This window comes from Protopterus annectens, chromosome 3.part0 (genome assembly GCF_019279795.1).
Source record: "Protopterus annectens isolate FY-2018-M chromosome 3.part0, PAN1.0, whole genome shotgun sequence".
In the NCBI taxonomy this organism is placed as follows: Eukaryota; Metazoa; Chordata; order Ceratodontiformes; family Protopteridae; genus Protopterus; species Protopterus annectens.
The window spans coordinates 161,973,608-161,998,942 of record NC_056731.1 but is presented as its reverse complement, the minus strand read 5'-3'; the positions used below and the strand labels follow the sequence as shown (position 1 = coordinate 161,998,942).

At 37.8% G+C, this 25,335-nt stretch overlaps 1 protein-coding gene across 1 annotated transcript in view; it reads left to right on the top strand.

Annotated features, from left to right (window-relative positions):
- Positions 1-25,335, top strand: part of LOC122796791 (dynein axonemal heavy chain 5-like) — a 2,204,633-nt gene that overhangs the window by 1,263,850 nt on the left and 915,448 nt on the right. The window contains exon 47 of the mRNA XM_044065521.1: positions 19,931-20,242. Coding sequence (XP_043921456.1) covers positions 19,931-20,242 — 312 coding nt within the window. The remainder of the gene's footprint in view (positions 1-19,930; positions 20,243-25,335) is intronic.

Here is a 25,335-nt window from a genome sequence, read left to right as displayed (position 1 = left end):
AGGTACTACCAAGTGTGGACACTGTAATCAGTGCCACGCCATTATGGAGGAGAAATTCATATATTTGGAAAATGGAATTAAGAGTAAAATTAAATTTAAGAAAGGGAACTGTCAGACACAACGTGTTATATATCTAGGAAAATGTACAAAATGTTCTAGTTATTATGTTGGGAAAACCGACAGAAGATTTAGAAACCGGATATATGATCATCTCTATTGTATTAAGAGAAAGGATAAAAATAATGCATTATATAGACACTTGGAGAACAGTGCTGGATGTGAGTCTTTTAAATTTGCCATACTTGATGTTGTCAAAAACAATCCGGGGGGGGGAGTAATATAAAAGCAATATTAGGGTAGAAAGAAATAAAATGGCAAATACAGCTGAACGCTGCCAACCCCCCAGAATTAAATGAATACATACTCACCAAACTTCTTATTAAGACATAATTTATTTTACAAGTAGATGTATAGCAATAACCAACTTTTGAATTACTCAGATACACATAGGTTGGACACAATCCAACAATAATTTTAAAAATATATTCATTATTTGTCATTGTTTATTTATTTTAAACTTGTGTACTACATATGTTTACAGGTAGGAATGTTTTGGTAGTGGACATAGGGGTGTTACCACTGGTAGCCATATCTTTACTATTACAAGAATTAACTTCAGTATGAAGGAACAGTTTAAAATGATTTTTTCATTTAATTTGTAGAAATGTATTGTATCCATTTTTTGTATTAACAGCACAGGCAGTAGTATAGGAATGTTATATACATGTGTAAAAGTTTCCCACTGAATTTTAGATAATTTACGAACAACATTTGAATATTGTGTGTGCTTTTAAATTATTCACTGTTTATAGTAATTATTTAATTAATTGACAAAAGGGCGGGAATTTTCATTGGTATAAATGTGAATGACACATAGAATCAATGTTCTGATGAAATCTACGGGCAGTAGATGAAAGCGCTCAACCTGTTTTTATTGTAAACTATTAAATCAGTTGTTTAACCAGTTGGAACATGACACTTTTTTATCTCTGAACCATTCCGTTTTTGTTTTGTTGTTGAAGACTTCAACCATCTTAAACACAAGTGACCTTAGCTTAGAATACAATGCATTGTGGGATATGTATGTTATTAAAATGGCACACATACAGCATCCTTAAAATGGCAATGGCAATATGTATTCAATATATGCAACATGTATCAGCTTTATTCTACTTATCATCACATCTCCCTTCTTAAAGAGAAAAATTTCCTTTTTTGAAATTACGAAGTACAGTGATGCACAAGCAATGCACTATACATTTAGCACTCAGGACTGATGCTGCAAATGTGTTTTGATAATAAATACAAGCAACATGATTTATGAAACTTTGACAATGCATTGCTAGCAAGAAACTTGTATTTCTCCACCAGAACTTCAAAAACAACTTAAAATTGTGATTGTTGTGCCCATCATGGTCATTTGAATACTGGTGGAACTGGAATGTAGCACAGAATTTGAACTGGTGGAGGGAAAACTTTGAGAGCTATTGTTATAGTAAACATTAGTATTTTTCCATCACTAGACAAAGAAAAGTCAACAGGATTAGGAACAGGAACAATCACAGTTGACTGCTTTGGTTACACAATATGTGGTCTGTCACTATAGATAGTTAAACTCAAGCCTTCACCCTTGTCTTGAATATTTGGTTGAGGGAGCTCTTTTGTCAGGACAGGAGCATTTTATTAGACATTAATCACATTAGTTTGTAGCAGAGTTAAAGATGTTAAGATTTGCACTGGGTGTGACGAGGATGGACAGGATAAGTATATTAGAGGGTCAGCCCAGGTTGGACAGTTTGGAGACAAAGTCAGAGAAGCGAGATTGCATTGGTTTGGACATGTGCTGAGGAGGGATGATGGGTATATTGGGAAAAGGATGCTAAGGATGGAGCTGCCAGGTAAGAGGAAAAGAGGAAGGCCTAAGATAAGGTTTATGGATGTGTTGAGAGAGGACATGCAGGTGGTTGGTGTGACAGAGCATGACAGAAAGAAATGGAAAGAGATGATCCACTGTGGTGACCCCTAACAGGAACAACTGAAAGAGGAAGAAGAAGACGTTTTGTCACCAGTTTGTCCAATAATTTCTCCAGAAGACTGCAATTTGGGTTGATACTCACCAGGAACCAATTGGATACGTCTATTTTGATGAACTATGGTACTCTCTTCTGTTTGCACTAAGTGGGATTGTGGTTTAGTAGTTTTCTGCACTGCAGCACCTGTTGTGTCCCACTGTTTCTCCGCCTTTAATTTTAAGTGAACAACTTGAACTGATCAAATGATAGACCAATAGGTAGATAGATAGATAGATAGATAGTGGGTGTCCAAAATGGTGCCATTGCAAAATGTTTTGCATGAAACTTTGGCATTTTGGTCATTTTGTTTAACTGTATTGTATAAAATAATTTTAGGCTCAAGTTTTGTCTTATCACCTTCATTCACAACCCACAACTCCATGTACAATATGGGAAAAAGTGAGTTGATACTCATGTTAATTTGCATGTCAGTTTGTATCTGTTTTCTGTGCAGTAGCTGTAAAGGGCTTACTCCTGTATCTGTGAGTGGGGTAGCTTGATATGCCTTAACACAATTGTGAAAATCTGATGTCTTGATATCTTTTTTAGTGGTTGGTATTACTTACTTCATGTCACCATTTAATTGTGGATTGTGAAGACTTGGCATAGTATGAGTGAAGCCATAGTCAAAAACAAGCTGTTAGAGCTCAGTGCAGATAAACTGTGTACCATTGTCTGTAACTAGTTCAATAGGAAGATCATAGCATGATAAAATTGTCGTCAGTATGGCCATTATTTATTGACTAGTCATGGCTGGTGCATTAATTATTTCTGTGTCATGAGAGTCAGAGTCCATATGTATAAGGCAGTCTTTGCTTTAAAACTCACACAAGTCAGGTTGGAAAGACTGGGTAGAAGAAGTGTTGAAGCAATGTACTTTTGTGTAGAATCAGACTGGTAGGATTTGATTCGATACAGGAAGCTTAATTTCTGATGAGTTTTCTTGACTATGGGTTGAATAAGGAAGTCAAATTTGAGACAACTAGGAGTTTTGTCAGCTGAACAAGTTCAATGTTTGTGTAGTTTGAGGAGGTTATTGAAAACTACGTTTTTGGGCCTTTAAGTTGTTTAGGGGTAAAAATAATTAGTTTAGATTTCTCGGGACTGAGGAAGTGCTGAGAGTTGGAGAACCATTATTCTACTGATCTGAAGGATTCTTGTGTTATCCTTTGTAGAGTGTTGAGGTCTTTGGCTGAGCAGATAAGTGTGGAATCAGAGTACAGTGTGATGGTGGTGCTTTGGCTGGCTGTATAAAAATCATTGACAAATATGCTGAAGAGCTAAGGTTGAGGAGAGGACCTTGGGAGAAGGCAAATGACACAGATATGAAAGGTGAGAAATTATTTAGATGTTTAACTGAGTGGGATCTACTGGCAAGGTAGCTGTGGAACTAGGACTGCTCTGTAAGTCCTACACTGACACGTTTTTATAGGAGAAAAAATTGTATGTCAAAATCTTTTGATAGGCTCAGGAAGAGATAGAGCATTTCCAGTATTTCTATTATGTTAACAGTGTTAATAAAGCTAAGAAATGCAGAGGTCTATGGCTGCAAACCATGTTGAGATGGGGAGAGGAGAACATGATGAGTTATGAGGGACAGAGCTGTCTGTATACATTTCTCAAGTATTTTGGATGGGGGAAGATGGCTATGGAGCAATAGTACAGTCAGTTGAGGAACTGGCTTTGTGAAGAGGGGAAAATAGGATTTTTTTCAAAAGTAATGTAACGTGATTTTTTGATGGATCAATTTCTTAGTATAAAGACTGGATAAGCAATAGCCTCTGCTGCATTTAAAATTTATTTATTGGGTAAATTGTCTGGAGCTAGAGTGGTGGTCTTACGTTTGATAAGGTATCTTTTATATAGTTGATGTTAAAACAGGTTTAACATACAAAAGGTATGGGTGGTCGGTACGCTGGGAAAAGAGTTGTCTGATAGAGGGGTTTGGTTATTGACCAGAGAGGAAACTGATTTAATGAAGTATGAGCTAAACTGGGTAGGTGTGTTTTCAGAGATATTGGGGTTGCTTAGGGTTGGTAAAGGTAGGGACGAGTGTTAGGGTGTAGCAGTGGTTTATGGAGAACCAGAAAAATTTGGGATTGTTTTTGTTTGCAACTTGTAGTTTAGTGTAGTAGTTTCTTTTTGTCCAATTTAACATAATTCTTTGTTCAGTTCCTGAGGTATTTGTAATGCCACAGGTTTGTATGGGTTTTGTTAGTCCTCCAAGTTTTCCATGGGTTATCTCTTAGCTTCACAAGCTGTTTGGTATTTCTAGATAAGGGTAGGATTTGTTCTCAAAGGGATAATTTAGTTTAGGATGTTAAGGAAGGTTTTATTGAATTGACATACAGCTTTGCCTAGAGGGATTTGTTTTAGATTGGACTAGTTAAACTTCTAATTTAGCATCTGAGGCATTTCTACATCAGCCAGCACAAGTTAATCCTGTCTTTGATTTGTCCACCTTTTTGTGCCATTAAAACCTACAGCTTTCAACCAGTTCATACAGTTGCTTTATAAAAGTTTCATTACATTTACCCTTTATTTGTACAAATCTGTGGAAGCATGCTCTTTCGTATATTATATTTCTTGTTTGCACAAAATGTTCATTGCTCTTACTAATCACTGACTTGAAGATAACACTCTGGCTCTCTGTGAATGAAAATGAACTGTAAATGGCCTTCACTTCACAACCCATAGAGGACAATAATATATTTAATCTATTTCTTTATCTAATTTGGTCACCACAAAGGTGAGTGAACCTCTGTCTCCAAGCATCCAGCCAAATGATTTTAAGACATTTCATAGAAATTTGTATTTTTCTATGCTGAAAGGTTCTGTTTTTGTAAAACAATATCTGTGTGAGGTAGAATGGAACATGGGATTCTTTGAGATAAAACAACTTTTTACTGGTAAAATGTTTAAGCTTAGTGGATTCTTTCCATTGGTTTTATTTTGTAATTAGCGCAGTGTTTTTTTATTTTTTTTTATTTTCATTGATCAGGAAAATAACGCTTCTCATATTATTTCAGAGTTGCGAACCTAGAGTTGCACATTAGTATTTGTTGGTAGTCATGATACACCATCATTTTAATTAAACATGTAACTTTTATTCTATACAACATGGCAAGTCAACAGAAACAATGTGAACACTTTAGGCAACCTGAATGCAACTCACTCTGATATTTTCCTCTACACTTCTGCCGCTCACTATAGCTATCTTCCTATCTTGCCTTATACTGTCTGCATACTAATTTTCTTCCTTCATCTCTACATATTTCCTCACTATACAACTTTTAGTAAACATGTACTTTTCATACTATTCCTGTCCTCCCTAAAAAAAATTGGTGATCTTGCCTTGCAAAAAAAATGTACTGTTTATGATTTTATCTTAGTTCTTTAAAAAAAAACTGTTTTTTCTGTAAGCATTAGCAATAAATGTAACTGTTTTTCTTGTTGGAGCTTTTCTCCTCGGGTCTCCGCTGAAAAAGCGTCTCCACCCAGTTGGACTAACTTAGTTAACAAAAGTCAAATAAATAAATAAATAAAAATACAATGCATGGATGCATGGACTTAAAAGTGGAAATGGCAATGATACATATTCACAATATATTGCTACTCAAGTCAGATGTGACAAACTTCATGACACCCATTCAGATGGGAACTGAAAGTTCGACTGCTGCATCCTACACTAAGGCACTGTACGAGCACATCGACTCATGCATAAATCGTGCCATCCCAAATAGAACCAAGATGCTCTCCTCCAAAAAAGGAAGCCAATCTGGTGGTCCCCTGCCATGAACAAACTTTACAACAAAAGGAAGAAACTGTTGCAGAAAAGAGGAAAATCCCATGATGCAAAAAATTCCCTTACCAGCCTCAGTAAGAAGCAGAGATCCTGCGTAAAATCCTCCAAAGCTAGTTATGAAAATAAAATTGCCAAAGATTCCAAAGACAAGCACAAGGCATTCTATAACTATGTCAAGAATCTAAATGGCAATGCTCAGATCTGCTATGAGCTACAACAGAATGGCATTAAATATACTGATCCCAAGGATATTGACAATATCCTGGCAGATCGATTCAGTGCCAACTTCACCCACCTCTCACCCCCTAAATGGTCCATCTCAATACTGGAAGATTGCCAAATTTTGGTAATGGCCACACAGGTAAAAAACACACTCTCCAAAGCTAAGAATACAGCATCCATGGGACCAGATGACATCCTGGGCTGTGTACTACATGAACTACAAAATGAACTGGCACCTCACCTAAGTGTCATGTTTAATTATACCCTCACATCAGGATTCGTGCCCACTGAGTGGAGCACAGCTACAGTTATCCCACTCCACAAGGGGGGATCCACCTTGGATCCCAGGAACTATTGCCCCATCAGTCTGATGAGCCTGATCTGCAAGGCCATGGAACGTATTATCATGGAACTTATAAACAAATATATTGGTAACCTTCAAACACTGGACCCCACCCAATTTGGGTTCATGAAGGGCCAATCTTGTCTCCTGAACCTGATTGACTTCTTTGAATCAGTCTCTAGAGCTGTGGATGAGGGTAAGGCAGTCCACACAGCCTATCTGGACCTCACCAAGGCCTTTGACACCATTTCCCATTCTGGAATCATAGATAAACTTACTAAACTGGGCATTAAGCCCTATGTCACTCAATGGGTTGCCAAATGGCTTACTGACAGAACCCACACTGTAAAAGTAGCTGACTCCAAATCCAGCTCCAGTCAAGTGGAGTACCTCAGGGTTCAGTCCTGGGACCGCTCTTGTTTGGCATCTACTTCTTTGAAGTACAGGCCAACACTAACGGACTCGGGCTAACAAAGTTCACAGATGACTGCAAACTGGGAGCCATTATTGAATCTCCAAATGATGTGGATATTCTACAAAAGGGCCTTACAGAAACAGATGCTTGGTGCCAGAGCCATGGGCTCAAGCTCAATGCCAAGAAATGTATAGTTATCCCCTTTGGGAAAAAACATGTACCCATGAATTACCACATAGGTGGCAGTACACTAAACACTGAAAGTGTGATAAGAGACTTAGGGACACAGGTGGACAGTGGTCTCACCTTCAAGAACCACATCACCACAACAGTCAGGAAATCCTTCTATGTGGCACACCTCATCACAAAGAGCTTTTCATCCAGAAACAAGGAGGTCATTGTCCCATGGTACTCATCCCTCATTAGACCCCATTATAGAATACAACGCCCCATTTGGTATGTACCTCTCAAGACATCTGCAACAACTGGAAAGACTGCAGAAATACCTCACTAAAAGAATCACAGGTCTAAAGCAGATGCCCTATGCTGACCACCTTAAAATACACCAGCTATACTCTGTCACATATCGTCTACTCAGAGGCAATCTCTGCTTAACATACAAGGCCATGTCAAACTCAGAGCTGTTGGACATGCTACACTTAAAGAAATCCCAATCCCTCAGAGCCACACGCTCCAGGGATCTAAACCTTGTCATCACAATAAACAAAACATTGACGATTGGATGGGAGAAAGGAAATTCACCCCGGGATCACATCAGTCACCCTGCTAGACAGGAGTCCAAGGAAGTAAATTGTGTGGGAAGAAATAGCCAGGGAATTGTTATGGCTAGGCAGTCAACCATAAAGAGAGAGAGGAGCAAAAAAACCAAAAAAAGCTAACTTAATTAAATACGCTGCCCTGGGTGGCAAACCATCATTATGAAAGTCCAATCAAGACAAAAAGAAGAGTAGAAATATAAAAATGCATTGGCTGCATGACAGCTGACTACTTAATATCTAGATGAAACAAAAGGTTGTGAGGCATGAAAAAATAAATTATTTTTAAAATACATTACTGAAATGCCAGTCAAAATCAAGTATAAGAAAAACCAGAACCACTCACCTCAAACCACTTCTCCTTGCACTGTAGTTCTAATTATAATATATTCAGCTTTATTAAAGTACCAAGTAACATGCTGAAAGTAGAAATCTATGTGTGCCCCCCCACTTGTAAAAATGTTCTTCATCCAAATAAGACCTGCTGCCTGACAACTTGTTCCGTGGGGAAACATGATAAAGTAAAAACAAAACAAAAAACAAGCTCAATTGCTTAAAGGAAAGCTGTTACGGTTATGGAGGACACACATGATTGGTATTCTGTTTAGTTTACGGTAAAGTATGAAAAGCAAACAAGAAACAAGCTCAAGATACATTTTTAAAAAGGATTACTGTACAGGTTATGGACCACATGATTGGCATTCTGTTTAGTTTACGGGTAAAGTCTGAAGAGATGACTGGAGTCTCCAACAAGTGTAATGAGCTTTTTAAAATAATGGAATCTTATCTAGTCAAGTATTCTCATGGCAACACAAACAACAGAAAGGCTCAATGTTGGCAATCTTTAACAGTATGCTTATTAAAGCTTACTACCTTATGGTCATTAAAGCATTGCTACTTAAACACAGAGCAACAGGCACTTTGAGTAATAAGCATAAATCTGAGCAATAAGCATAAATCAACAGTACAAAAATATGACAGAAACCAGACCATTCTGCAAAATCAACACAGATGAAAAGCACTGTAGTAGTTTTTATGCAGTGTGTCTCCCCATCCAAGGTAGATACAACTACTCGCATGTCACAATTTGAAATCTCTGACTCTGGGCTGACTGTGATGGACATGACTACCTCTCCTCCTCCTCTCAAGAGCAAGAGAAAAGGGACAAAGCCATACACAGAAGTGGGACAAAGGCCCAACAATAAGGACATTTTTAAATATTGCTCTAATAAACTTAGAAAGATAATAGAATAGGTCTTGCATTAGTATGAATTTTCTGAAGGGTAAAAATCTGAAACTCAGATGTCTGTCATTTTCTAACTTCAGTCTTTAGTGATTTGTCACTAATTTGCCAAAAACACAATTTTATGAAAATGGACCAAAAATGTGATGCAAAAATATAAAACAGACACACAATACAGCTGCTACCTGTCAAAGAAGGTGACAAAATAAAAGAATCTACATGGATTTCAAGTAATCTATAACTTTGATTATTACAGTTATTTCTTAATTGTAAACCCTCCATGTTTTTGGGGACAGTTGAGAGGTTGGCTATGCCTAATTCTATAAAGCAATTTATTTGCATGTATCTCTCAACCTGTTAATGCAGTAAATCTGAACAAGGCCAAATATATTGTATAAATTGAGACAGTTGATAGAATGGCTCTTACTTTAACATGCATTTTTATGAAGGTTATAAAGTCTGAAACTTATTATTTAGTGACTTCTGGTAAATCGTTTAGGAATTAAAACTACAAATTTTATGAACAACAAACCAAAAATAAGAAGCAAAAATCTATTCATTCTTTGAAAATCTGGACAGTTGGGAGGTATAGTTCAGCTGGGCCTGTCTGAGTTTGCTGCCCTCCCCCCCCTGACAAAATAATGGTTGAATGGAGCCTCTGCAGCCATTCCAATGAACCATTAATGATGAGTTGGACTTCATTTGAAAGTTTTATTTTGTATTTTACAGCACAAACATTAAGTCATCTGTTAAACAAAGCACAATGAAAACTTAGCATTAAAACTTCTCTGCCCTTGAAACTCACATTCATTGAAACAGCATTGAAACCCACATTCAAAGAAAATACATTTTGCCAGTGGCAGATAAAGATTAATTTGATACACCTTCCTCATTGTACTAAAATTATATTCCTTGTACAATATGTTTTAAATTTGTTTTGAACATTTTTCCAGTAAGCAATGAAACAAACCATATGCACCCATAATGGCAAAACTGCCCAGTTGAGAACATTTATCATAAAAGTCTACTCAGTCTCCACAGTCCACCATTATTAGTAAATATACACAATTCTACAGTCCACCATTATTAGTAAATATGCACAATTCCACAGTCCACCATTATTAGTAAATATGCATAATTCTACAGTCCACCATTATCAGTAAATATGCACAATTCTACAGTGCACCTTTATCAGTAAATATCCACAATTCTACAGTCCATTATCAGTAAATATGCACAATCTCTGAAGTAAGTCATCTAAATAATTCCACATTAAAGAAATCAGCAATCACCTTTATATTTCATGGTTTCATCGAAAAAATAAAGTGTCTGTGCCCCTCAGGAATAAATTGCCTATATATAACATTAAAAATGATAAGCTAGTAATAATATTGCAAGAGGAAATGATGGCAAACTGATAACGAACTCATAGTTAGTATCTTCACCAAGGAGAACATAGTAGAACCCACAGCCTTCTGCATCAAAAGCAAGCACACAGCCTGTTGTGCTATAGTATTAACCCAGGGACACATTAAACATTGCTTGTATAATCTTGGAAAGTTGCTAGAATAAAATGTTGTGTTGCCACCATATTAGGGACAAATTTAAAATATTCATCTTATAAACTTAAAAAATTGCTACAAAAAAAGGTTGTGCTACTATGTATTCTGAAGAACATGAAGTTTGAAATTCAAATGCCGGTCAATTTGACAGAACAAAAACAATTTTCAGCAGAGTAAAATGGCAGGGCACCAGAGCAAATCCACACAAACACAGGGAGGAGATGCAGACTCCACACAGAAGCCACCCCAACCAAGAATCAAACCAGAAAACCTATAGCTGTGAGGCAACAATACTGCCACTGCACCATCAAATCTGCAAGGAATTAAACATTCAGAAACCTGAAGTCTGAAATTCAAATGCCTGTCAATTTTATTTAACATTTATTAATCAGGACAGTCTGACTTCGAACAAAAACAATTTTCAGCAGAGGCCCAGGAAGAAATAATGCAGACATGTCTTTGTAACATGGGAGGACACAAAAGCAAACCCACACAAACACAGGGGGGACCCCAGACCCACAAAGAAGGAACCCCAGCCAAGAATCAAACCTGAGAACCTGCAGCTGTGAGGCAACAATGCTACTACTACTCCATCAAATATCAAGCATTGCAACATTTACAAACCACAGATATTATGAGGAACAGATCAGATCAAAATGGTGGTGGGTAGAGAACTCAAGTCTTTAACACCTGCATACAACACACACACACACACACACACACACACACACACACACACACACACACACACACACACACACACACACACACACACACACACACACACACACACACACACCTCCAGTTCAAAGCACTAAATTCACACACACACACCCCTCCAGTTCAAAGCACTAAATTCACACACCCCTCCAGTTCAAAGCACTAAATTCACACACACACACCTCCAGTTCAAAGCACTAAATTCACACACACACACCTCCAGTTCAAAGCACTAAATTCACACACACACCTCTAGTTCAAGCACTAAATTCACACACACACACCTCCAGTTCAAAGCACTAAATTCACACACACACACCTCCAGTTCAAAGCACTAAATTCACACACACACACCTCCAGTTCAAAGCACTAAATTCACACACACACACCTCCAGTTCAAAGCACTAAATTCACACACCTCCAGTTCAAAGCACTAAATTCACACACCTCCAGTTCAAAGCACTAAATTCACACACCTCCAGTTCAAAGCACTAAATTCACACACCTCCAGTTCAAAGCACTAAATTCACACACACACACCTCCAGTTCAAAGCACTAAATTCACACACACACAAACACCTAGTTCAAAGCACTAAACTATCCAGCTAACACATAAGTAAAATGCACCATACACTTACCAGTCTGTTCTCCATACCATATCCTGCTGTGGCTAGGCTTGTATAGGCCCTAGGGCCAATAGCCTAGTACCAACCTATGAACCTATATACAAATACTCTATCAGCATTATTCTGCTTATCGTCACAAAGAGAAGGGAAGAAAAAAATAATAAGAAAGACAGTGGAGACAACAATGCTCCCTGCGTAAATAGGATATATGTCTACAATTGGATTATGGACCTAGCATTCCCAGCACAAGAAAATGGCGTTACTTCAAAAAAAAAAAAAAAAAAAACAGAATACATGAGTGCACAAATACTATATAGTGTAACAGTTAGCAGAGAGGATTAAAGTTATGAGCAATTAACAAGATGCTTTCTGTGATCCAGGGACTGCTGCTTACTGTGTGACTGAGCAAGTCACTTAACCATGCAGTGCTTCGGGGCAATTGGGAAACTGGGCTAAGCTCCTCAGTGGTCTCCCGGATTACACGCCTAGTAACTACCTATAAGTTATATCTACAAACATACAAGGAAAGCTACTATTGGTTAAAACTGGGGAGAAATAATATGTTAAAGTGTATAAGCAAATTTGTAACTAGTGCTTGCAAATGTCAGGTTAAAAAGTGGCAACAGATTCATGACTGATAAATATAAAAAAGATCACACAGCATTGCCTTGGTTAGTTTCCCACAAGTCTAGTTAGAGGGTGAAGCATAGGCACAGGGCTTACCATATGCTACACTGCTTTTTTAAAAGTGGATTTTCCTTTTATTTTTAGAGAAACATTTCCTAAACCCAAGTTCTGCAGAATATATCAACTTAATTATTCAAGGATTTCTGCTCACAACTAGTCTTCGAAATAAATCGGGGCTTCAAAATTTGCAAATTGATTTTCGAATACATTTTAGTTTATGTAAATCTTCCACACAGGCCACTACTCCTAAAAGGGAAGTTTTAGAGACACCAGCTGGCAGGCATAATAATACAGCATTGCATGACCATTTTAGAACAGACTGGATAACAATCAGTGCTTAACAATTTATGACTAGAGGCTAGCAGTTACAGAACAGGGGAACATAATACACTGCATGTTAAATTTTGCTTTATTTGTCAACTTATAGGTTCACATATTCATAGGTTGTTACTAGGCTACCGGCCAAAGAGCCATTTTAAATCTAGCCAAGCTTAACCCAAATTTACCAAAATATTTGAGATGTGTGTCAATACCCAAGGAATTTTTATGGTTATGATAAAGACTTGTACACATATTTTATTTGTTTATTTTATTTATAAGTTATTTGTTTTATTCATTTATTTGTATTTGTTGATCTGTGTAGAACACTGATTACAATGGACCTATTTCAGGTTCAACCAAGGACAAACAAGATAGAAAAATGTCACATATTTACAATTTAAAATGTTATTACCAGAATAAATAATTTAGTCAATGTGCTATTGAATAATGTAAGGGGAATTTCGATCATCCAAAGGGACTACTGGATTATGTGCGAAGTTGAGCTTAAACTCCAAGACGTTCTTTCTGGTTAGTGAAGTCATTACACTGTTCTGCTCTTTGTTGTGCCTGCAGGCAACTATGTGAGAAGACAGGACACTTTTTAATGCTGGCTAAAGTTATGAAGAAACACTGCAAATATGTTTCTTATAGGCCTCAACTCCCTGAGGGGGCCAGAAAAGAAATAGTGCAACATTATCAATAGCAAAAGATGCTGCATTTTATAAATCTATATTTCAGGTTAACGCTGTGGTTATCTTTACAAAGTATACATTGTACAGACTGATGGTGTTGGGAGGTGTCTGCATGTGTCTATCTGCTGATGGGGGCTAGTCCTATTGCTTTGTTTGTTTAATGGGAGTTCAGTGGTAGAAGTAGCTGTATATTATTTGTGAAACTCTTCCATAGATCTACATGGCTTCACTCAATGCATCATAACCCCAACTCATCATAGTAAATCTTCTAACTCTGGTGCTACCCCAGACTGGATCCTAGTCTCTAAGCCAAACCTTTACCACAACCCCAAATCTCTACCTGATTCCATGAGCGACCACTCTCCCATCTGCACCCAAAGATATACACCACAGCACTGTAAATTACCGAAATACAAATACCATTACTCCCTCTCTAACTTTAACCCAGACATATTCAATAATATACTCTCCTCCATTAACTGGTCTTTCCTGCATCACCTACCCCTGGATGAAGCAGTGCTTAAATTTAACAACATATTCCTTGAAACTCTTAACTCCCTAGCTCCCCTTTGGAAGATAGAATAAAATGTAGTCCTGACCCATGGCTATCCATGGCCTCTCGCTCTCTAATGCTGGAAAGAGACAAGGCCAGGAAATGCTGGCTAACATTCAAAACCCAGACTTACCTTCAAAACTATAAACATTTTCATAACTGCACTAGAAAACAAGTAATTACTGACAAGAAAAATGTCTACCAAAACCCCTTATCAAGCCACCACAAAAATCCCAAAGAACCGTGGACCACTGTTAATAAATTTCTCCACCCTGGTAGCCTTAGTTCACCTAACCCCTGTCCTAACAATACTCCCCTGAAAACTGCCAACATTCTTATCTCCTACTTCATTGACTCTATCACTAAATTAATACACATCAACAACACCACTAACCCTCCCACACCACTTCTTATCAACTCAAACAGATATCTTTTCACTCAAACCTATCCCTACCACCTACATTGAATTTCTTCTCAGCAAACTAAAGCTATGCTGCCCTTCAGTTGTCAACTTAAGCCCCCCATTCCTAAATATCGCTGCTAGCTATTTAGCATACCCTGTCTCTATCCTTATTAATGTCTTTCTCCAAGAATCTTCTGCCCCCTCCATCTGGAAACAATTTTATATTATACTCATTCACAAGGGAGGGCACTCCACTGACCTAACTAACTTCTGTCCCATAGCTATTCTATCATTCCCTCTCTCAAAGCTGCTAGAAAAGTGTATCCATAAGCAACTACTGGACTATCTCCTGCATGAAAATCTACTCTCACCCACCCAACATGGCTTCCAGCCCAACCATAACACTACCACTTCTCTAACTTCCTTCACTGAAACAATCTCTCAAGCCAGAGACAACAACAAACTCATCTCCTGTCTTTTCCTGGACCTCTCTAAAGCCTTTGACACTGTCTCCCATCTCTTGCTTCTTTCCAAACTAGCTGATCTTAATATCTCTAACTCTACCCTGTCTTGGTTCTCTAGCTACCTCTCCTATAGGCAACAGTTTGTCAAACGACTCTCTTCTTTCTCCTCCTTTCTCCCCGTCAACATGGGTGTACCCCAAGGATCCATCTGTGGACCACTACTTTTCAACATTTTCACCAACAGTCTTCATACCTCCTGCTCTCCCTCTACTCTCATACAATATGGTGATGATTCCACTATCATCTCTACCTCTGGCAATATCTTGGACTTCCACTCAATAACTCGAAACTCTTCATTTTGTAGAAAATTGGCTTTCCAACAATCAACTCATACTCAACCCCCAAAAAAACTAAACTTCTCCTATTTCTGCCTAAATCTCTTTTCCATCATAAAACATCATTTACTATTTTATCTTTTAAATACACTATCATAAATGTTGAAACTCACACTAAGCTACTGGGAGCAATTATAGATAACCAACTTAAATTTGATCTGTATATATTAAATTCTATTAAGAAGACACGTCAAAAACTTGGACTGCTTTACAGAAATAAAAATAAAATGCCTCATTAGTGATTCAAGACTTTCTCTTGCCCATGCCTACCTCCTTCTCTGCCTCCTCTCTGCCACTCCAATCTTAACCAACCTACAATCCTCCCTTAAGGCCAAGCTTGAACTAACCTATAATAAAATTGCAAGGTTCACTGCTAATCAAAGCTACAATTCTCACCACTGCCTCTCTTTAAGAATTCTTTACTGGCTTGAACTCCCCCATCTACTCTTAATCTCTCAACTGTCACTGATTCACTCCATTCTTATTAAACCCTCCTTCTGCCCAGCCATCTATTCCCTTATATTCCTTTACACCCCCTCATGCTCTTTGAGGAACTCTGATCAGTTTCTTTTAGCTATCCACAAGCCTAAAAGAGTAATAGGACATCGCTTATATAGCTATTCAGTTGCTGTAGCCTGGAACAAACTCCCACTGAACATTAGAAATCTTCTCCGTACTCATACTTTCAAAAAAGTTTAAAAAAAAACACTAGAAAACTCATGGATCTGCTCGTGACAAAAACTCAAGGATCTGCTCATGCCAAAACCCATCATGACATCTTTCAGCTACTAACTGACTTTGTCTACTAGCTTCATCTTCTTACTCGACTGATTTTATCTACTCTGTTTCTCTTTTTCCTTCCTTCAGACTTAAACTTGTCTACATCTTGTTTTCTCTTTCTTCTATGCCTGACTTATAATTCCCTACTAGTACTCTTTACTTCTTCTTCCCCACCTACTGAGGGCCTCCTCCTAGTTAACTTGTTTTGCTCTAATAACTTCTATGGTTTTATTTAAACTTCTAAGCTGTATACTATGCATTTAAAATACCATGTAAATTATGTTATCATCTGTTTGCAACAATTTTTTGAACTTAATCTTTGTAATTGTACTGGTTTTTTGTATGGGGATTTCCCCGGGCCTCTGCTGAAAACAGGTTATTCTATTGCTCAGTCAGACATACTTTGTTAACAAATGTCAAAATAAAAATAAATAAATAAATAATACTGCTAGTAACACACAGAGAGGAGCTATTTGTGTAATAACTGTAAAAGTAATCAAAAGACAGACTTCTCAATAGAAATGTATTCTAAGTGCTGATCTCATTGTTAGGCAGTTTAGCAAGCTAGTTCAGCATTTATCCGTGTTCAGTTTGCTCTCCTGGCAGCATATAATGTCGCTGTACATTCTTACTTGTTATTAGTGTGGTAGTTGTGATTAAGCAAAATAAATGACAAAAGCTTTCTGTAACCATTAGACATGTAAAACTCTAGCAATACTCAGACTTCAGTTAAATGGATACGATCCCATAAATTCATACCAGGATTCATTGGCTCAGACGTCTAACTATGCAAACTAAATGTTATAGGTTCATAGGTTCATAGGTAGGTACTAGGCTATATGCCCGAGGGCATTTATAAGCCTAGCCAGAGTGTGTCAGCTTTCGCCTCCCCATTTTTTAATTAACTGATCCTCTGTCAAGCAGAGCCAATGAAGTTTTCCCAGGGGTGTATTTTCTGTTAACCATCCACTCGTCAAGGTTTCTCTTGAAGAGTTTCTAGTGAGGGGCTCTGCTTAATGTAGTTTGGGATTTTGTTCCAATGCATGGGGAGTCTCTGTGATAAGAATCTATCCCTCCAGCATGTTCTATGTATTGTTGTGGTAAGGTTTAGCTCACTAGACCCCATCTCAGTCTTGATTTTTCCTCCTCTGAAAGTGTTTTCCCTTTTCTCCAACTTCTCTCTACTTCCATTCCATTTGGTTTAATCCAAGATAAAACTATTCTGTCTATCTATCCCAAATTATCTGTACCTCCTGCTATCATCTTCTGAACTGTTATCCTTTAGGGGTTCTTCTTTCATAACATTTCCTGGCTAAGCCTACAGTGTCTGACATACCACTAGGTATTAAAAAAGAAAACATTTTTCCAATTCTATGTGTGTTTTTCTTTTAATTAGTAGAAAAACAGTTACTCTCCAACATACACACACACACACACACACACACACACACACACACACACACACACACACACACACACACACACACACACACACACACACAAGCTTAAGAGCTATTTAGGGAAACTGGAGTAACTGGACAAAACTCACTTGAACACAGCCATAGGGAGAACATGCAGGCTCCACAGTGAGAGCTGAACTGTAGACCATCTTGCTGTGAGGTAGCACTGCTATTCACTGTACCACTTTTATATATATATATATATATATATATATATATATATATATATATATATATATGGATTCACTATGAAATCCCGAAACCACACAATACCGACACTGAAAATACCGACGCCCAGAAGAATGAAACTACAAAAATACCGAAAACAAGAGAACAACAAAATAAACCCCCAAAACTAGCAATAACAACATGTATGCAGGGGGGCAAGCCCCGCTGCACCCCCCACACCCTCCATAAATTAAATATACCTACTCCAAGATCACACTACACTTGGGAGAATGGCAAACTTACCTTTACGCACTATACAGTAATCTCCATTCTTCACCGTCGGGATTCTGAAGTTTAATTCTTCTGGGGGTCGGTATTGTGGGCATTGGTATTCTGCGGTTTCAGGCTTTCGTAGTGTTCCTATACATATATATATATATATATATATATATATATATATATATATATATATTACTTCACATCACCCTTGTTCTACCCATATAACTAAAGGAACCATACTCTTTTCTGCTAGAAAATATTCTACTTACTCTGTACAGTTTCTCATTGCTACTCTTTCCATTCATTGTTCCTTACTATTCCTTTACCATCCATAAAACCATTCTATCCACCTTTCCATTGTTCATCCAACTCTACCCCTATAGCTCCCACTCACTAACAGCTCCTTACCCGTTATTTCCTAACTAAACTCAGTATTGACAATTCCTCCATTAATGCTCCTCTCCCACCCATATCTATACCCTACAGCCTTTTTCCCATTAGCTAACTCTTACCTTATATGCACTTCACCTAGCTGTTGCTTAAATACAGTATCAAAACACTGACCCATCTTCTTGCACATCAATTGCTTTACCTAACATCTCATTATAATACAACTAATATTTACCATCACAAATACATACAATTACACAACGATTATATCTGGAACTTCACTGTGTGTAATCATGCTAGGATTCAATCCTTCTTGCAAGGAGTCAAACATAGGTTGATAGATATGTTCCACGGGTTCATTCAGTGTTTCTTATTCAAAATTGCGGTTGAACAGTTCATGCACATTTTCATACTCTTGAGTGTCAATAAATTCAGATATAGCAACTCAAGACCGACTGTCCGAATCCAATCCTACCGAACACTGTTTACCAAAACTGTTTTCACCGAAAAAGCAGTTTCGGTAAATGGAAGGTAAAACACACACACAAAAACAAAAACACACACACACACACACACACACACACACACACACACACACACACACACACACACACACACCATGTTTACGGAATATTCCCTTATCCCCACTGTAGTCCGATCTCGCCCACTACCACTCCCCCCCCGATTCCCTGTACTTTTACAAAAGTTTCGCGAAAGCACTTTTTTTCGATAAAAAGCGCTTTCGCAAAACTGTGACAGCCCGTTTCACTTTCTATATATATATATATATATATATATATATATATATATATATATATATATATATATAAAAGTGGTACAGTGAATAGCAGTGCTACCTCACAGCAAGATGGTCTACAGTTCAGCTCTCACTGTGGATTCTGCATGTTCTCCCTGTGTCTGTGTTCAAGTGAGTTTTGTCCAGTTTCCCTAAATAGCTCTTTGGCTTGTGTGTGTGTGTGTGTGTGTGTGTGTGTGTGTGTGTGTGTGTGTGTATGTATACATGTATGTACATATATGTCTGTGCCTATGTGAATGATATGGAAAAAGGACCTGGCAATGTAATTCCATTTCCTACTTGCCTCCTAAACTCAACAGATAGCAGAAGCTGTGCATGGGTTTATTATAGGAGTCAGATTAAACAGTATTTAATGAATGCATTCAGAAAATATATTGCTTCTTTTGCATTTTTTTGCAGTTAATGGAAGCTTTGTTTTCAGATTATGACTGAATGTATACCATAGTTGTTTAGAAATCAGTAATAAGTGAAATTATTCATACATTATGTATCGCTGTTTGAATTTTCCCCATCTTTTCATTCATGTGGCATTGGAAATGGAATGGAAACAATGACAGTAAAGCACCTTAACATAAATTGCTTTACAAGTCTTGTTTGAAAATGCTTTTGTTTCTGTAGTTGTTAGTCTGTGTTTTTCATTTGTGGGCTGATTCCACTTCACTTTAATTTTGTTTCAGGGAGAACACATATGGATAGTTCTAGATGGCCCAGTTGATGCTATTTGGATTGAGAACCTTAACTCTGTTTTGGATGACAATAAAACTCTGACACTGGCCAATGGTGACCGAATTCCTATGGCCCCAAACTGCAAGATTGTTTTTGAACCTCATAATATTGATAATGCATCTCCTGCAACAGTTTCACGAAATGGAATGGTCTACATGAGCTCTTCTGTGTTAGACTGGCGACCTATTTTAAAAGCATGGCTTCAAACTCTTACATCTAGCCAGTCGGAGACCCTCTGGGCATGCTTTGATAGTGTTTTCCAGGTAAACAGTCTTGTTTTGGCTAAATGTCATAAAAACTGAATGTTTATTCCTGTTGGTTACAGGTTCTTCTATCTTGCTGGCATCTGAACTTAAGTCACATAGGTATTGGGCATCCAGAACAGTGAAGTAATGACTACGACTCTAGTATAGTACCTACTGTTCTCAGAATAACTGTATAGTTTAGATACTGCATAAATAAATAATTGAATCATTATACTTACAGAGAGCTGTAGCTGTCAATTTTCACATTTCATCTATAGAACAAAAATGAGTTTTTATTACTATACTAGTAGGTGATAATCTGTTCTGTAGCTGAGTGGTTATAGGTTCATAGACATGTACTAGGCTAATGACCCCTGGGACCTTTTAAAGCCTAACCATGCATCCCAAATCTCTGACAAGTTCTGGAACACTAGATAAGTGTAAGCAGAGTCTTGGAAGATGCAACATTTACAGACAGGGTCCTGGCAGATGAACTGTTTACTGGCTGCCTGTGTCCATTAGAGACATAGGTGTCAAACTAGGGATGAATTTCCTACTCCCCATAAAATTGTTTAAGTTACTCTCAAAAAGGTAATTTCTGAGATACATGCCAAAATAACATAAGTAGTTCCTAGGCTTGCAGGCCAGAAGACCATTGAGGAGCCTAGCCTAAATTCCAAGCTGCCCGCAAGCACTGTCTGGTCAAGTGACTTGCTGTAGGTCACACAGTAAGTGAATGAAGATATAAAGAATCAAACCCTGTACCACAGAAATTACAGCTCAAAGGCCTAATCCTTTGTGCCAACTAACAGACATAGTCATTATGCAAGCAACTTTTACTGAACAAACTGGCCTGGAAAAACATGGAAAGGCAAGTGATAGTCACATATTCATCTGTTTCATTACTGGTTTATAATGTGGGTTCCATATTAGTACACTCTTGTCCTAGGAAAGGAAGAAACAATGAAAACTGGAAAATGTCAGGAGAAAAATACACTGACACTGTAATCATAGATTGGCCATTGTGATCTCTGTGATTGATTCAGTTATTGCATACTTTCCTCTTCCATGGGGTTGTCATTGCTGCAAGGGCTTTGGAGTCAGTAAATACTTGATAAAGGAAAAGCATTTGAAATGTTAGCTATTGTGCTGAAATTCAAGTGAGATTGAAACAAGTAAGAAAACAAATATTATAACTATTTGCACCATAAACCTGTTGTACAATGCCTGTCAGTTATTATTTATGTAGATCGTTATGATTTTGCCTTTAGATTTTAGTTTGTTTAGTTTGAATTCAGTAATGATCTGGTTTGGGCTGTGGGATTTTAAGTAAGGCTTGTTGAAGGGGTGTCCTTGAACAGATAGAGTACTCCAGATATTTTCTTAGTGCTGTGCGAGCCCACCTTTCATCATCAAGAGACAAGAGTCCATCTTAGCTAAAGATATAAAAGGAATGCTCAACCCTTCCTATTTCAGTTCTTTCCTGATGCCAAAAGGATATGTACAGTATCAGCTCAGTGCCCGATGTTCAAAAAGTATTAAAAATTATTTCCCTCTGTGGTGATGGTGATCCAATTTGTTTTCATAAACAATTTTAGTTTGCGTCTTTCTTATGCTTTGTTTCTTAAAGTTTTCATTCTTTAAAACTGAGGAAAATCCTTCAGTATAGCTGAAGACTTTAAGTCTTTTAAACCTGAGTATGAGATGACTCCAAATGATAAGCATGTCATATGCATATTCTGCTTAGCATTGGATTGTCTCAAGGAGGACTGACAGAACTATAAGGCATATAGCAGTACCACACTCATGAGGAGAATGAAAACCATCAGTAAGGGGGCCAAAAGTTTAATGCCTTCTCTGTTTGGAAACGTGTCTTCATCAGTCTTATCAAAACAAAAGTTGATTATGACAGCTCCTCTTTTAGCTCTTCTCCAAAGAGGAAGCAGCATTTTCAGAATGATTCTTCAATGTGGAAACAATGTCTGTGTAAATCTGAAGAAAACCCACCATTGTAGATGAAGATGTGCAGTCCCTTCAAAGTCCTACAAGTCTGTGTAGGTAATTTTTTAGTGATAAGTTAATTGAATGAGCTTTTTCAATGTCTTTGCTAGCAAAAGCTAGAATCAACATGTTTGTAACAATGTTTTTGACTGTAAAACAAGCTTCTGCTTCCAAGAAATGAAAATCCAGGTCAGTCAGAAGGGTTGGACACACTGTGATCCTAGTTTCTCTTACCTGTTATACTTCGGAAATATGGATTTTGCTAAAGGATGAGTGTCCTTTGTTCTTGCACATCTGCTGAATCAGATGTAAAAGCCCTTGGAAGTGTCCTAGTCTTGAAGGACTTTGTGAGACTAGTAGAGGTCATCAACCAATGAGGGAGAAGTCACCCAAGTAATTCCAATGGTTCCAATGCCCTCAGTGGTCTCTTCTGGGGACAATGTCATTTAATATGAAATCTATAGCACTGACCAAAGCTCTGCACATTTCAACTGAGAAGTTGAGCTCATGGTTTCATGGAAAGTACGAGGACCATGTTAGGTCACTGTCATTCTCCAGAACATATTCTAGAAAGCCTTTATGATATAAATGAGTGTTTAACATATTTACATGTTGCCTTAGAGCCAGAAGAGATGTTGGTCCAGACCTTATCAATTTTCCCCATCCTCTGGGGCCGCCTTAGGAAGGTACATGCTATCTTTTCCTGGAAAATCTGTCTACCATGGCCTTTTTAGGAAAGTCACTGTCCTGATGCGGTTTCAAGATTCTGTTGTGGACAAATATTTCAAGTGATGGCTTCACATAACTAAGTCCAAAGGTGTTTTCTTCTTTATTTTTTGTGATTACATCACATTTGGAAATCCACTGACAAGTTCCTGGCTTTGTCTCACAGATTGAATTGGAAGTATCTATCTTGGACACACACTGCTTTTTGAGCCAGCTGCTAGATGATTTATCTGCTGTTACTGAGGCAGCTCATAAATCACAGCAATAACGATACTTGATTAGTAATCTCTCTACTGCCCCATCAGTCCGACGAGCCTGATCTGCAAGGCCATGGAATGTATTATCATGGAACTTATAAACAAAGACATTGGCAATCTTCAAACACTGGACCCCACACAGTTTGGGTTTGTGAAGGGCCGATCTTGTCTCCTGAACCTGACTTGACTTCTTTGAATCAGTCTCCAGAGCTGTGGACAAGGGTAAGGTGGTCCACATAGCCTATCTAGACCTTGCCAAGGCCTTTGACACCATCCCCCACTCTGGAATCGTAGATAAACTTACTAAGCTGGGCATTAATCCCTACATCACTTGATGGGTTGCCAACTGGCTTACTGACAGAACCCACACTGTAAAAGTAGCTGACTCCAAATCCAGCTCCAGACAATTGACAAGTGGAGCACCTCAGGGTTCAGTCCTGGGACCACTCTTGTTTGGCATCTACTTCTCTGAAGTACAGGCCAACAGTAAGTTTGCAGATTAATGCAAACTGGGAGCCATTACTGAATCCCCAAATGATGTGGATATTCTACAAAAGGGCCTTACAGAAACAGATGCTTGTTGCCAGAGCCATGGGTTCAAGATTAAGGCCAAGAAATGTAGGCGATATTTTACTTGAGGGCCTCACCATTTCGTTTTGTGCAGAAGTGGGCATGTCACAAATTGAGTGACAACCCGGTCTGCATATGTAATTAGCCTTCAAGTAATTGCGAGAATATTAATGTAAATTAAATATACATACTAATTCCAAAACAAAAAAGGTTAATGCATTATAAACCCTTACTGCAGATGATAGAAGCAGAAACATAAAATGAATATTTCAAGCTATACTCTGGAATAGACTGTCCTTACATGTCAAGCAGAGCGCCTCCTTGGCCCTCTTCATAAGAACCTTGATGATTGGATGGCAGTACAATGCTCACCACTCCCACTGGTAAGCAGTAGGACTTCCCTCTACCACAACAAGGTCTGGATAGCTTTAAACACAGAAAATAAAGTCCTGAGACAAGCAAAGCCTGGGATATGGACTATACTTGCTAGGAAAGGTGGGAAACAAGCAAACAAAATAGTATTTTTTTTTGGTTAAAACAGGCTAACCATGCAATAATACAGTAAATAAACACAGAAAAGGCTAACGCAGTTGACTGTATAGTCCAAAACAGTAAATGCAAATAAAACTCTACACAATTAGCAATTTAAAACTTTTTAAATGAAGCAAGGCAAGTGCACAACTGAAAAACGATTTAAGAGGCAGTAATACAGTAGAATAAGTAGCTAGTCTACATATGCAGAGAAGTCTATATATATACAGAAAAGCAGCTAAAACACACTTAAACAATTCAGATGCAGTACAACCTAAAGCACTTGGGTTGTAGCAATATTAAGGCACATACAGTTTTAATAAATGCACTAAAATATACTCTATAGTTCCAAAATGTTTGAGAGGCACAGTCAGAACACAAAGAGATTCAGGCAATTTTTTTAAAAGAAAGGGAGAAAAGAGGAACAGAAGACCTTCTCAGATGTTCTCTCTGCATTAGGTAGAATGAGATAATGACATTAGACTGGGAGGAGTGTTCCAGATCAAATTTACAGTAGAGGTGGGCAATTGCAAAGCCACCAAGGATAACAACAAGACCAATACTAAAGCTATTAGCCTACACGCTTTTTGACAGTAAACACTACAGAAATCTTTATGACAGCAGTGAGCCACAAAATGAAAGTTTTTAAACAGATAAAGGAGCAAAAGAGATTCTACAGAATGCTTTTAACTGCAAACAAATCAGTTACCTGTGCAGATTAGTTAATAGCAATAAAATACAGTAAAAAGTATGCAGCAGGCAATAAAAAGTGCTATATATAAATTGCTAAAAGCAATAATCAGTATAAATAAGCCAAAAAAACAGGATACTTATCTCAGATCAGAGTTGTAGTCAATGCCCCTCCTCCACTCTGCTCAGTGTGTGTAGACAGAAATCCTCTCAAAGTTAGAGTTTAAATACCAGAAGATACAACCTTAGACAACTTTTTTTAAAAAAGAAAGCACAAAAGAACCAGCCCTCACTAGCCAGCAGCCAATCAACACAATCCTGCCTCAAAGGTAAAGA